The sequence below is a fragment of the Myxocyprinus asiaticus genome, chromosome 18, assembly GCF_019703515.2.
Source record: "Myxocyprinus asiaticus isolate MX2 ecotype Aquarium Trade chromosome 18, UBuf_Myxa_2, whole genome shotgun sequence".
Taxonomy (NCBI): domain Eukaryota; kingdom Metazoa; phylum Chordata; class Actinopteri; order Cypriniformes; family Catostomidae; genus Myxocyprinus; species Myxocyprinus asiaticus.
Genome location: NC_059361.1, coordinates 19280175 through 19292723, shown reverse-complemented (window position 1 = coordinate 19292723; position 12549 = coordinate 19280175). Strand labels below are relative to the sequence as shown.

The 12549-nt window shown below is 46.1% G+C and overlaps 1 protein-coding gene across 4 annotated transcripts in view; it reads left to right on the top strand.

The window, feature by feature from the left end:
* luzp2 (leucine zipper protein 2) overlaps positions 1-12549 on the top strand; it is a 210215-nt gene that overhangs the window by 183338 nt on the left and 14328 nt on the right. For all 4 annotated transcript variants that reach the window (XM_051724394.1, XM_051724396.1, XM_051724395.1 and 1 more), the window contains one exon: positions 81-185. In XM_051724394.1, the coding sequence (XP_051580354.1) occupies positions 81-185 (105 nt within the window). The remainder of the gene's footprint in view (positions 1-80; positions 186-12549) is intronic.

The window sequence follows — 12549 nt, the reverse complement described above, 5'->3', positions numbered from 1 at the left end:
TTTCTGTCTCATTCTTTCTCTCTTTTTCCCTTTGAGTCTTTCATAAAGTAATTTTCTTTTTCTGTGCTCTCTTCCTTAAGGACATCCCAAAAGTTCCCCAGATCACAACAACAAGTAAATTGCCTGTAAGCAGTGCGGTAATGAGGAGAGATGACTCAGGACCGAAAGACTGCCAGATGGTGAAGGTAAATCTTTAGTGCCTTAGTACTCTAATGGCCACTTCCCTACCCTCTGGTTTAAATGGGCCAACTAATATGTTCATTGAATCCCATTGTATCCCATAGCCATTAAAGATCATTTACAACTTTGAATTAAATTTAGTTCAGGAATAAGCTTTGAGACACTTGCAGGCCTCACTCAGCAGTTTTCTTATGATCAATGGTATATTGAACTGTTTCTGTTGGACCCCATGAGAAATCAGACCCATGCTGTTCCATTCAGTTAAAGGTGAAGTGTGCAATTTTTGCGCCATTAGCAGCACCAAACTAAATTGCAAAAATAACTAGAAGAGGAAAGTTTGGCAAGATAAACATTGATGTTGACTTTTCTGAAAGTTTTGAAAAGTTTTAAAAAGCTATGAATTTACTAGGCTATACAACATTAAGCATTTATACTGATTTAGGGTTTGATAGAAAGACAAAAAGACAGATAGAAAGAAAATCTAGACCATTTCTTAGATGTTCCCTATCTGTCACTCACTTGAAGTTGTGTTGATGTAGTGACACTAGGGGTTGCTCTTGGGAGCCCCAAACACCTCTGATCTTTGAGAAAAGCCCAATGGGAATTGGCAAGTGGAATTTGCATGCCACTACCCCGGACATACGGGTATAAAAGGAGCTGGCTCGCAACCACTCATTCAGATTTTTTCTTCGGAGGCGAGCGGTTGATTCAGAGAGAGCTGAATTCCACTGCAGGTCCATTCACCTCTGCATGCTGCTGGATTTATGGTGCGTTACAGTGGTTTCTTCCCCTCATGCACGGATTGAGTGCAGAGAACGCCCCTGGGCGCTTCGACAGCCTAAACGATTATATATTCTTCAAAAATAAATGAGTATATTTTCTCTAAAGAGTGCCACTGACGGAGAGCGTCTTTTTAAAGATGCCTTTCATCTGTGTTTAGTTCCTGGTTGCGGTCGCTACCTCTCTGCCTGTGACGGCCACGTTTGCTGTCTCACCTGCATGGGCCACGCCTGCGAGAACATGACCATGGCAACGTTGCGGTCGCGGCTTTCCTTCTTCAGAGGGAAAGACACTTCAGCTGCTCCCCGCCTCGGTCCTTCTACCTACGGGTATGAGGATGTGTCGGTTAGCACTTAGGACGATTTGGGGACCCCAATGGGAGTGGTTCCGCCGAGTAATCCCCCACAGACCTCCCATTCCCCATTATGCTCGTTTGCCCCAGTCGAGTTCTGGGATGAGACAGGCGACTGGCCCCATGGTGAGTTTGATGTCTCATTCGGAGCTCGGGAACAGGATGAGCTCTTGATCGCAGCATCGGAGAGTGGGCTGATCCAGTTGGACGCGGAGGACTCCACTGGGCTCCCACCTTCGGCTGTGGTCGCCCAGTCTGAGTGGAAACCTCCAACCTGCCCTGAACCCTCGTGGCTTGACGATTGGTTCCTGGGCTCAGAGCGCCACTCACAGCCGCACCCCGCCCCGGTCCCATTCTTCCCGGAGGTGCGCGATCTACCCTCGATGGTGGGATGGCCAGGGGGTTCACGGCAATTCCCCAGGTGGATAAGGCGGTTGCGGTGCACCTGTGCCCGCAAAATGCCGCCACCTGGCGGAATCTTCAGAGACACCCGTCCAGGGCCTGTAAGCTCACGTCATCCCTGGCGATCAAGGCTTACAGTGCTGCTGGGCAGGCAGCCTCCACCCTGCATGCCATGGCTCTCCTGCAAGTGCACCAGGCCAAGGCACTGAGAGAACTGCACAAGCGTAGTCCTGAACCGGGATTGATTCAGGAGCTGCGCTCGGTGACTGATCTCACCCGCCGGGTGATGGTCATGGCACGGCCTCTCGGGCAGGCAATGTACACCTTGGTGGTCCAGGAGTGCCACCTGTGGCTTAACCTGGTCGAGATGAGGGAGGCCGACAAGGTGTGTTTCCTTGACGCCCCCATCTCCCAGGTTGGCCTATTTGGCGACACCATCGAGGACTTTGCCCAGCAGTTCTCGGCAGTCAAGAAGCAGACGGAGGCCATCCAAAACATCCTTCCCTGGTGCGGATCAAGGTCCCGCACCCATCTGCTCATCGCCAGGAGCGTCCCCCAGCAGCCCAGCCCTGGCGTGGAGCCCCCCATAGGAAGCTGATGCCCCCTGTCTCACGGTCTGCCACCAAGAACCCTAGAAAGGCTTCAAAGCATCCCTGAGATAGGTGACCCAGGGACATGGAGACCCACTACAAGTCTGGAAGTGGTGAACAGACCACTCCATCCCCGGTGGAGGGCCAGGAGGAGAATCCTTTGTTGAATTTGATTTCGCCACATGCCCGAGGGGCTGCGGTACCCACATTTTCAAAGAAAGAGCGGTTTCCTCATTCCCTGGGTCACACACCTGGTGTTTACGGCTGTCATTGTTATGATCACCGGACACCGCACATTCAAGGAAAAAATGGCAGGCATGGCGCTGCGGAGGCGGGCCCCCTGCCCCTGCGCGCCAAGCTGTGGCACACACATTCCCACACCCAGGCGGTTGTGATGAGTCACGAGGACAGTCTCCCTCCTCCCCCGTCACTGACCAGTCCTATGGTGGGTATGCGGAGCAAGGTAAGTGCTTTGATGTTTCCGTCAGCACAGCCACGAGCTCAGGATGCAAGGCTCCTCGACGTGGCATCTCATGCTCAGCCCCACCACGAGGCCCCACCCGCAGGTACGTCAGATGCGATTGTCCCCTTGGAGCTTAGAGGCGTGGCAACCCATTGTGATGGCTGGCCAGGCATTGCGATGGCTAGCCAGGACCATCCGACTCGACTATGCGATTCAGTTCGCCAGGTGCCCGCCCGGGTTCAGCACCATCCGCTTCACCTTGGTGAAGTGCGAGAACGGCGCTGCCCTGCGTGCGGAGATCGCGACCCTTCTGCAGAAGGATGCGACAGAGCCTGTCCCTCCAGCCGAGATGAAGAAAGGGTTCTACAGCCCCTACTTCATCATGCCAAATAAAGGGGGTGGGTTGTGGCCAATTTTGAATCTGCGAGTACTGAACCGGGCCTTGCACAGACTCCCATTCAAGATGCTGATGCAGAAACGCATTTTGGCATGCGTCCGGACCTGAAGGATGTGTACTTCCACGTCTCGGTTTTACCTCGGCACAGGCCCTTTCTGAGGTTTGCCTTCGAGGGCCGGGCATACCAGTACAAGGTCCTCCCATCTGTCCCTGTCACCTTGCATCTTCACGAAAGTAGCAGAAGCAGCCCTTGCCCCACTAAGGGAAGTGGACATCCGCATCCTCAATTATCTCGCCGACTGGCTGATTCTAACCCACTCTCGAGACCTGTTGTGTGCGCACAGCGGAGAGCCCCGTTTTAGCCCCTAGAGTCAGTTGAGCTAAAGGCTGTCTCATTGAAGACTGCCCTCCTGACTGCACTTACATCCATCAAGAGGGTTGGGGACCTGCAGGCATTCTCTGTCAGCAACAGCGTCAGCGGTCCGGCATACTCTCACATGATCCTGAGACCCCGACCGGGCTATGTGCCCAAGGTTCCCACGACCCCGTTTAGGGATCAGGTGGTGAACTTGCAAGCGCTGCCCCAGGAGGCAGACACAGCCTTGTCGTTGATGTGTCTGGTGCATGCTTTGCGCATCTATTTGGATCGCACGCAGAGCTTTAGACGCTCTGAGCAGCTCTTTGTCTGCTTTGGAGGACAGCAGAAAGGGAGGGCTGTCTCCAAACAGAGGATCGCCCACTGGGTCATTGACACCATCGCTTTGGCATACCAGGCCCAGGACGTGCCACCCTCCTTGGGGCTTTGAGCACACTGCGACCTCCTGGGCCCTGACCAATGGCGCCTCTTTAACAGACATATGTAGAGCAGCGGGCTGGGCAACATCCAATACCTTCGCGAGATTCTACAATCTCCGGGTTGAACCGGTTTCATCCCGTGTGTTGTCAGGTACGAACAGGTAAGTATGCGGGGCAACTGGCCGGGTGTCCCGCTTGCATACAGCGCCTTTCCCCTCCTGGAGGGGAAGATGTGAGCCTTTTTCCCCCCAGCCGAGTTCACGAGACTGTGGACTCTGGATGTCCTTCCTCCTCAGCCCTGTGGCAGGTGATTTCGGTGGAGAAATTCGATGTCGGCCCAGTACGTGTGCTAATAGGCCCTGTACTGGAGTAGGTGCTCCACATGCGCTGGTTGCCCGTGAGTAACCTCGTGTGACATATCTTCTGCAGTACAGTTTCGCCGTTGGTAAACCTGCATCTTCCTTGGGCAGAGTTCCCTCTGCCACGGGTCACCGTGTTTGTAGTACTCCGTCCCCTCTGGGTTGGACCTACCACAGGGACTTCCTCCACATGCGATACTGCTGGTCGGTAAGTCCATGTGATGTATTTCCACACAATTACCTCCCCTTCGAGCAGCTGAACGATTTCCACTTTTTTGGGAGAAAAAAGAAGAGCAGAGGCCACGGCTGGTGCGGCCTGTCCCCATTATGGGCAGTCGGCTTGTCCCCAAAGAGTGGGGGACCGTACGATGCTTGTGGAGCGTTGGGGGAGGTTACATTAGGGCCAGGTATGCTTGCTACGAGGCACGCAGTGGCTTGCCCACACCTGCACCGCCAATCCATGTAACACAGTTCAGCTAGTTGTGGCATTTTGTATAGGGACCCCTAGTGTCACTACATCGACACAATGGTGAGTGAGTGACAGATAGGAAATGTCTTGGTCATAACCTCCGTTCCCTGATGGAGGGAATGAGACATTGTGTCCCTCTTGCCACAACACTGAACTACCCACTGAAATGGCCGGGACCCTGTCTCGGCACCTCAGCGCAAAACCTGAATGAGTGGTTGTGAGCCAGCTCCTTTTCTACCCGTATGTCCTGGGGAGTGGCATGCAAATTCCACTCGCCAATTCCCATTGGCCTTTTCTCAAAGATCAGGGGTGTTTGGGGCTGAAATTTTAAACACTGACCCCAGTAGCCAAAGCAGTAAGTGTTGTTGGCCATATGTGAGCTTTATTTTCAAAGTGAAATATCCAAGGAGGTGCGCCAAAAGCAAGTTGTTTTCAGCTGTACAGGATGTAATACAATGAAGAGGAATGCATATTTTATAAACTGTACCCCCCAACCCAAACCCCAAACCTAAACCTAACCATCAGAGGAGAAAAATATAATGTTAGGGGGGAAAACACAACCTATAAATCACACTCGTCACTAATTATGGGAATGCGATTACTTCCTGGTTTCAACGTGGGATGCGAACCCAGGTCTCACATGCAGCTGACGCAACACACAAGGTAAGGTATACATGCTTGAGCAGATTAAAAATGTCTGATGGGAGATTCCACTTGTCAGTGAGTCGGCATAATGTGGCTGATCCTAGGAAACAACTAGCCAACATTCTGTGTTATCATTGCTTCAACAGCAGCATATTCCACGATTAACAACCTTGGACCTTACAGTAGATCTGTCTTTAAGGGTTTATAAATTATCAGCAGCTCATCACCCTGCAGCTCTCGCCTGGTTACCCACTGAAGCTAAGCAGTGTTCAGCCTGGTCACTACCTGGATGGTAGACCTCCTGGGGAAAACTACAGTTGCTGCTGGAAGAGGTGTTAGTGAGGCCAGCAGGGGGTGCTCACACTGCGGTCTGTGTAGATCCTAATGCCCCAGTATAGTAACGGGGACACTATACTGTAAAAAATCACCATCTTTCAGATGAGATGTTAAACCAGGGTCCTGACTCTCTTTGGTCATTAAAAATCTAAGGGCATGTCTTGTAAAAGAGTAGGGGTGGAACCCCAGTGTCCTAGCCAAATCTGCCCATTGACCTCTATCCATCATGGCTTCCTAATAATCCCCTATATATGAACTGGCTACATTTATATTTATTCATTTGGCAGACACTTTTATCCATAACAACAAAAGAGGAATAATACATTGTAAGCAATTCATCTAAGGATACAGTAGTACAAAAAGTGCCGTATTACAAAGTTTCAATTGCATATGAATAAGAGTATTCAAGACAGACTATAGTGCAAAGTCTTTGTTTTTTAGTGCATGGTCAAGTGCTCTTGGAAAAGATGTGTTCTTAGCCGTTTTTTTAATACAGAGAGTGAGTCTGCTTCACAGATGGAGTTGGGAAGGTCATTCCACCAAGGAGGTACAGTGAAGCTGAAAGTTTGGGAAAGTGATTTGGTGACTCTTTGAATTTGTACAACAAGGTGCTGCTCAATAGGTTTCTGGTGGGAATGTAGCTCTGCACGAAAGATTTTAGTTACGCTGGAGCAGACCCAGTGACTGTTCTGTATGCCAGCATCATAGCCTTGAATTTGATACGTGCAGCAACCAGCAGCTAGTGAAGAGGTGTGGTGTGAAATGCGCTTTCTTTGGTTCGTTGAAGACCAGACATGCTGCTGCATTCTGGATAAGAGAGATAAGGGAAGAGCCGGGGACACCAGAGAGAGAGAGAGAGAGAGAGATGCATGCGGCTGCTCTGTATGTGTGTGTTCGTCAATGTGTCATTATGTTTTCAGTTCAGTGTTTGTGTTAATTAAAGTCTTGTTTGTTACTCCGGTTCCCGCATCCTCCTTTCCCAAACTGTTACAGTCTTATTTTCCTGATGTAAATCTACATGATAGTGCTGTCTTTGAGATGTGGTCTGTGAAATTTAGTTGGTTTTTGATGGTTACCCCTAGATTTCTGACCGTTTTGGAAGGCATTATTGTAGATGAACCCAGCTGAATGGTGATGTTGTGCGCAACAGCAGGGTTGGCTGGAAAGATGAGGAGCTCACTCTTCGCTAGGTTAAGTTGCAGGTGGTGTTCCATTATCCAGGCCGAGATGTCTGCCAAACAGGCTGAGATTTGAGCAGTCACCGTGGGGTTGTTGGGCCGGAAAGACAAGAAATGCTGTGTGTCATCGCATAGCAGTGGTAAGAGAACCCATGTGCTTGAATGATTGGTCCCAGTGATGTTGTGTATATAGAGAAGAGAAGTGGCCCAAGCATTTTGCCCTGAGGTACTCCAGTAAGTAGCTGATGTGTCTTGGACACCTCTCCAGGCTACTTTGAAAGATCTAACTGAGAGATTGACTTGAACCAGCTAAGTACAGTTCCTGTGATGCATAGATTAGAGAGTGTGGACAGGAGGATCAGATGGTTGACTGTGTCAAAGGCTGCAGATAGGTCCAGTAGAATAAGGATGGATGACAGTCTCAACAACTCAGTGACAGACAGCAGGGCAGTCTCGGTGGAATGTCCACTTTTGAAGCCTGACTGATTGTCTTCCAGCAGCTTGTTATGTGAGAGATAGATAGAGATCTGATAGACAACTACCCTTTCAAGTGTTTTCACCATGAATGGGATGAGAGAGACTGGTCTGTAGTGTTCTACTTGTGTGAGGTTAAGCGCAGGTTACTCGAGCCTGCTTAAATTACTCGAGACTGCTTAAACATCACTGTACTCTCTGTACTCAGTACTCACTGCATTATAATCTATTTACCTATGGAAAAAATGTATAAGGTTTTCACTTCTGGAACCAGGCTGCTGCACTCTATATCAGGACAAGCCAACATAGTGACTGTTTTCAAGCAGATTAACCAAAGCCCTTCTTCCATTGGTGAAAAAACAGATAATTCCACCCCAAACTCACACCATTGGTTGCACTTATGTCGGGCCCCTCAGGCCACTCAAACAAACAGAGCAATGTTTTGACAGAGCCGCAATGTTTACAACTTGTAGGGAAATCAACCTATGAATGGCCCACTTATAGTTGTCTTTTCAAATTAAACTGGGATAGGAGAACATGCTTAACAATTGCATAGATCACCTTTAAAAATGTCATAAGCTATAAAAAACAAATCAAGTTTAATTAGGCTAGGAGTTCTCTGATTTCCTCTTCAATGTGGATGAAGATGACTTCAAAATGAGAGTGCTCTCTATTTTTTCCCTCTCTTTGTTGTTTGTATGACTGCAATTCAAAAAACTGAAAGAAGCAGCTGAATTTTTCCATTGACATAGTCTTACAGTTAATGGATGTTTGCCAGATACACAGATTACAGGCCCTGTTTGAGAAAAACACTGATACAGATGGTAAGCACAAAGCAACCTTACTTGATCCTCACTCATCATCAAAGTGAAAAATATGTTGCATATCAGCCTGACACATGATGTGTGAGACAGTGATGGAAAGATGTTGTGAACCAGGAACAATGTATCATCATACATATCAGCAAAGCAGAGAGCAGAATGCTAAATCTCACTGACTACTGATATGTGCTTATCAACTATAATGACAGCATTGTGTGTGTTTGTGGGTAAGTTATTGTGGTAAGTGAAGTGGATGTTTTCGCCATGAATGGGATGAGAGAGACTGGCCTGTAGTGTTCTATTTGTGTGAGGTTAAGCGCAGGTTACTCGAGCCTGCTTAAATTACTCGAGACTGCTTAAACATCACTGTACTCTCTGTACTCAGTACTGACTGCATTATAATCTATTTACCTGTGGAAAAAATATATAAGGTTTTCACTTCTGGAACCAGGCTGTTGCACTCTATATCAGGACAAGCCAACATAGTGACTGTTTTCAAGCAGATTAACCAAAGCCCTTCTTCCATTGGTGAAAAAACAGATAATTCCACCCCAAACTCACACCATTGGTTGCGCTTATGTCGGGCCCCTCAGGCCACTCAAACAAAAAGAGCAATGTTTTGACAGAGCTGCAATGTTTTCACTTTGTAGGGAAATCAACCTACGAATGGCCCACTTATAGTTGTCTTTTCAAATTAAACTGGGATAGGAGAAAATGCTTAACAATTGCATAGATCACCTTTAAAAATGTCATAAGCTATAAAACAAATCAAGTTTAATTAGGCCAGGAGTGCTCTGATTTCCTCTCCAATGTGGATGAAGTTGACTTCAAAATGAGAGTGCTCTCTATTTTTTCCCTCTCTTTGTTGTTTGTATGACTGCAATTCAAAGAACTGAAAGAAGCAGCTGAATTTTTCCGTTGACATAGTCTTACAGTTAATGGATGTTAGCCAGACACACAGATTACAGGCCCTTTTTGAGAAAAACACTCATACAGATGGTAAGCACAAAGCAACCTTACTTGATCCTCACTCGTCATCAAAGTGAAAAATATGTTGCATATCAGCCTGACACATGATGTGTGAGACAGTGATGGAAAGATGTTGTGAACCAGGAACAATGCATCATCACACATATCAGCAAAGCAGAGAGCAGAATGCTAAATCTCACTGACTACTGATATGTGCTTATCAACTATAATGACAGCATTGTGTGTGTTTGTGGGTAAGTTATTGTGGTAAGTGAAGTGGATGTGTGTGTGTGTGTGTGTGTGTGTGTGTGTGTGTGTGCAGAGACAAGAAACAAAGAGAGAGAGAAAGAGAGAGAGAGAGAGAGAGAGATTCAACAGGGAAACCCAGGGAGAAGATGTCGTGAAGATCTTTTAATGTCTTTTAATGAAAATGTTCCCAAAGCAGCACTCACCCTGCTGATGCTACTGATGAGAAAACAAGCAGAGAAACCCTGTGACTGTACTCAAAGAAAAATAAAGAGAGAGAGAGAGAGAGAGAGAGAGAGAGAGAGAGATTCAGATTGGGATGGCTTTATCTTCAATGGTGTTTTATCATGTATGAATGTTGCTGAATGTTATATTTATTTTCTGTGCATTTCCTATATGGGTTAAAATTAATATTATTTTAGATTTCCAAACATTATTTTTGAAAATAGAATAGAATGTAGTTATATAGAAGCATATATATATATATATATATATATATATATATATATATATATATATATATATATATATATATATATATATACACACACACACAGTGCATTCACAGTGAAATTATTCAGACCCCTTCAGCAGCCTTATGCTTTTTTCACATCAAACTACAATACAAACAACATAATGACCAGATTTTTGATAACTTTGGAAATTTATTAAAAAGAAAAAACTAGGGGACACTGACTACCACCCTTGGAGTCGCGAGTTTGAATCCAGGGTGTGCTGAGTGACTCCAGCCAGGTCTCCTAAACAACCAAATTGGCCCAGTTGCTAGGGAGGGTAGAGTCACATGGGGTAACCTCCTCGTGGTCGCTATAATGTGTGGTTCTCGCTCTCGGTGGGGCACGTTGTGAGTTGTGAAAGGATGCCGCGGAGAATAGCGTGGGCCTCCACATGCACTACGTCTCCACAGTAACGCGCTCAACAAGCCACGTGATAAGATGTGTGGATTGACGGTCTCAGACGTGGAGGCAACTGAGATTCGTCCTCCGCCACCCAGATTGAGGCAAGTCACTACGCCACCAAGAGGACTTAAAGCACATTGGGAATTGGGCATTCCATATTGGGGAGAAAATGAAGGAAGTGATCTGATGAAATGAAGATTGTACTGTTTGGCCTCAATTCCAAGCATCATGTCTGGAGGAAACCAGGCACCGCTCATCACCTGCAGAATACCATCCCAACGGTGAAGCATGGTGGTGGTAGCATCATGCTGTGCACTGAATAAAATTATGAGTTGGATTTACTTAAAATATATATGTAACATTTTGCATCACCCTTTCTATGCAAATTCAACTTAAGGTAATTTTAAGTCAACTTAGCTGGAAAATTTTGTTAGATATCCATAATTGAATGAGATCATTCAACTTCCTTTACTTAAAAAATTAAGTCACACCAAAAGATTTAACAAATAATGGCAAGTTGTTTCAAAGTAATATTTCAGCTAAACTTAACTAGAAAACACACACACACACACACACACACACACACACACACACATATATATATATATGCGTTCATTCAACTTTAAGTATGTCTCACCAATATGATTAAACAAATAATGGCAAGTAATTTCTAAGCTTTTCAAATACAGTTTATTTACATTATTACCAAGGTTATTTCATCATGTTGAACCAACATAAAATTACATTTATAGTTTTTTAAAACCTACAAATATACTGGTCTTCTCCTTACAATCATCCAGAACAAAGTACTGAAATAAACACACCACAAAGACAATTAAAACATGAATGTGTTCTTTGTTTTGGAAAGTATAGCAATGTGCAACATGAGCAGTATGGGAAATGTCTCAAAGATAAATGACAACAGTTTACAGTTTAAAAAACAAAAATTTCATAAAATTCACTTGTTTTATTCCACTGTCATCCTCCTGATTAATGCATCTCCAACATTAAGAACACAAAACATTTTCTCATGAACATCCTTTGAATGTTTGATTCAGTACATGTTAGGTCCTGTTGACAGCATTTGAGTGATTGGGGGAGAAGGGCCTTAGTCAGGGAGGTGACCAAGAACCCGATGGTCACTCTGACAGAGCTCCAGCGTTTCTCTGTGGAGAGAGGAGAAACTTCCAGAAGAACAACCATCTCTGCAGCACTCCACCAATCAGGCCTGTATGGTAGAGTGGCCAGAAGGAAGCCACTCCTCAGTAAAAGGCACATGACAGCCCACCTGGAGTTTGCCAAAAGGCACCTGAAGGACTCTCAGACCATGAGAAACTAAATTCTCTGGTCTGATGAAACAAAGATTGAACTCTTTGGCCTGAATGGCAAGCGTCATGTCTGGAGGAAACCAGTCACCGCTCATCACCTGGCCAATACCATCCCTACAGTGAAGCATGGTGGTGGCAGCATCATGCTATGGGGATGTTTTTCAGCGGCAGGAACTGGGAGACTAGTCAGGATCGAGGGAAAGATGAATGCAGCAATGTACAGAGACATCCTTGATGAAAACCTGCTCCAGAGCGCTCTGGACCTCAGACTGGGGCGAAGGTTAATCTTCCAACAGGACAAAGACCCTAAGCACACAGCCAAGATAACAAAGGAGTGGCTACGGGACAACTCTGTGAATGTCCTTGAGTGGCCCAGCCAGAGCCCAGACTTGAACCCGATTGAACATCTCTGGAGAGATCTGAAAATGTCTGTGCACCGACGCTCCCCATCCAACCTGATGGAGCTTGAGAGGTCCTGCAAGAATGGGAGAAACTGCCCAAAAATAGGTATGCCAAGCTTGTAGCATCATACTCAAAAAGACTTGAGGCTGTAACTGGTGCCAAAGGTGCTTCAACAAAGTATTGAGCAAAGGCTGTGAATGCTTATGTACATGTAATTTTTATTTATTTATTTTTTATAAATTTGCAAAGATTTCAAACAAACTTCTTTCACATTGTCATTATGGGGTATTGTTTGTAGAATTTTGAGGAAAATAATTAATTTAATCCATTTTGGAATAAGGCTGTAACATAACAAAATGTGGAAAGTGAAGCGCTGAGAATACTTTCCGGATGCACTGTATAGGCTATAGCCTATATAAAGTGACCCTGCAGAGTTGCGCTCGCAA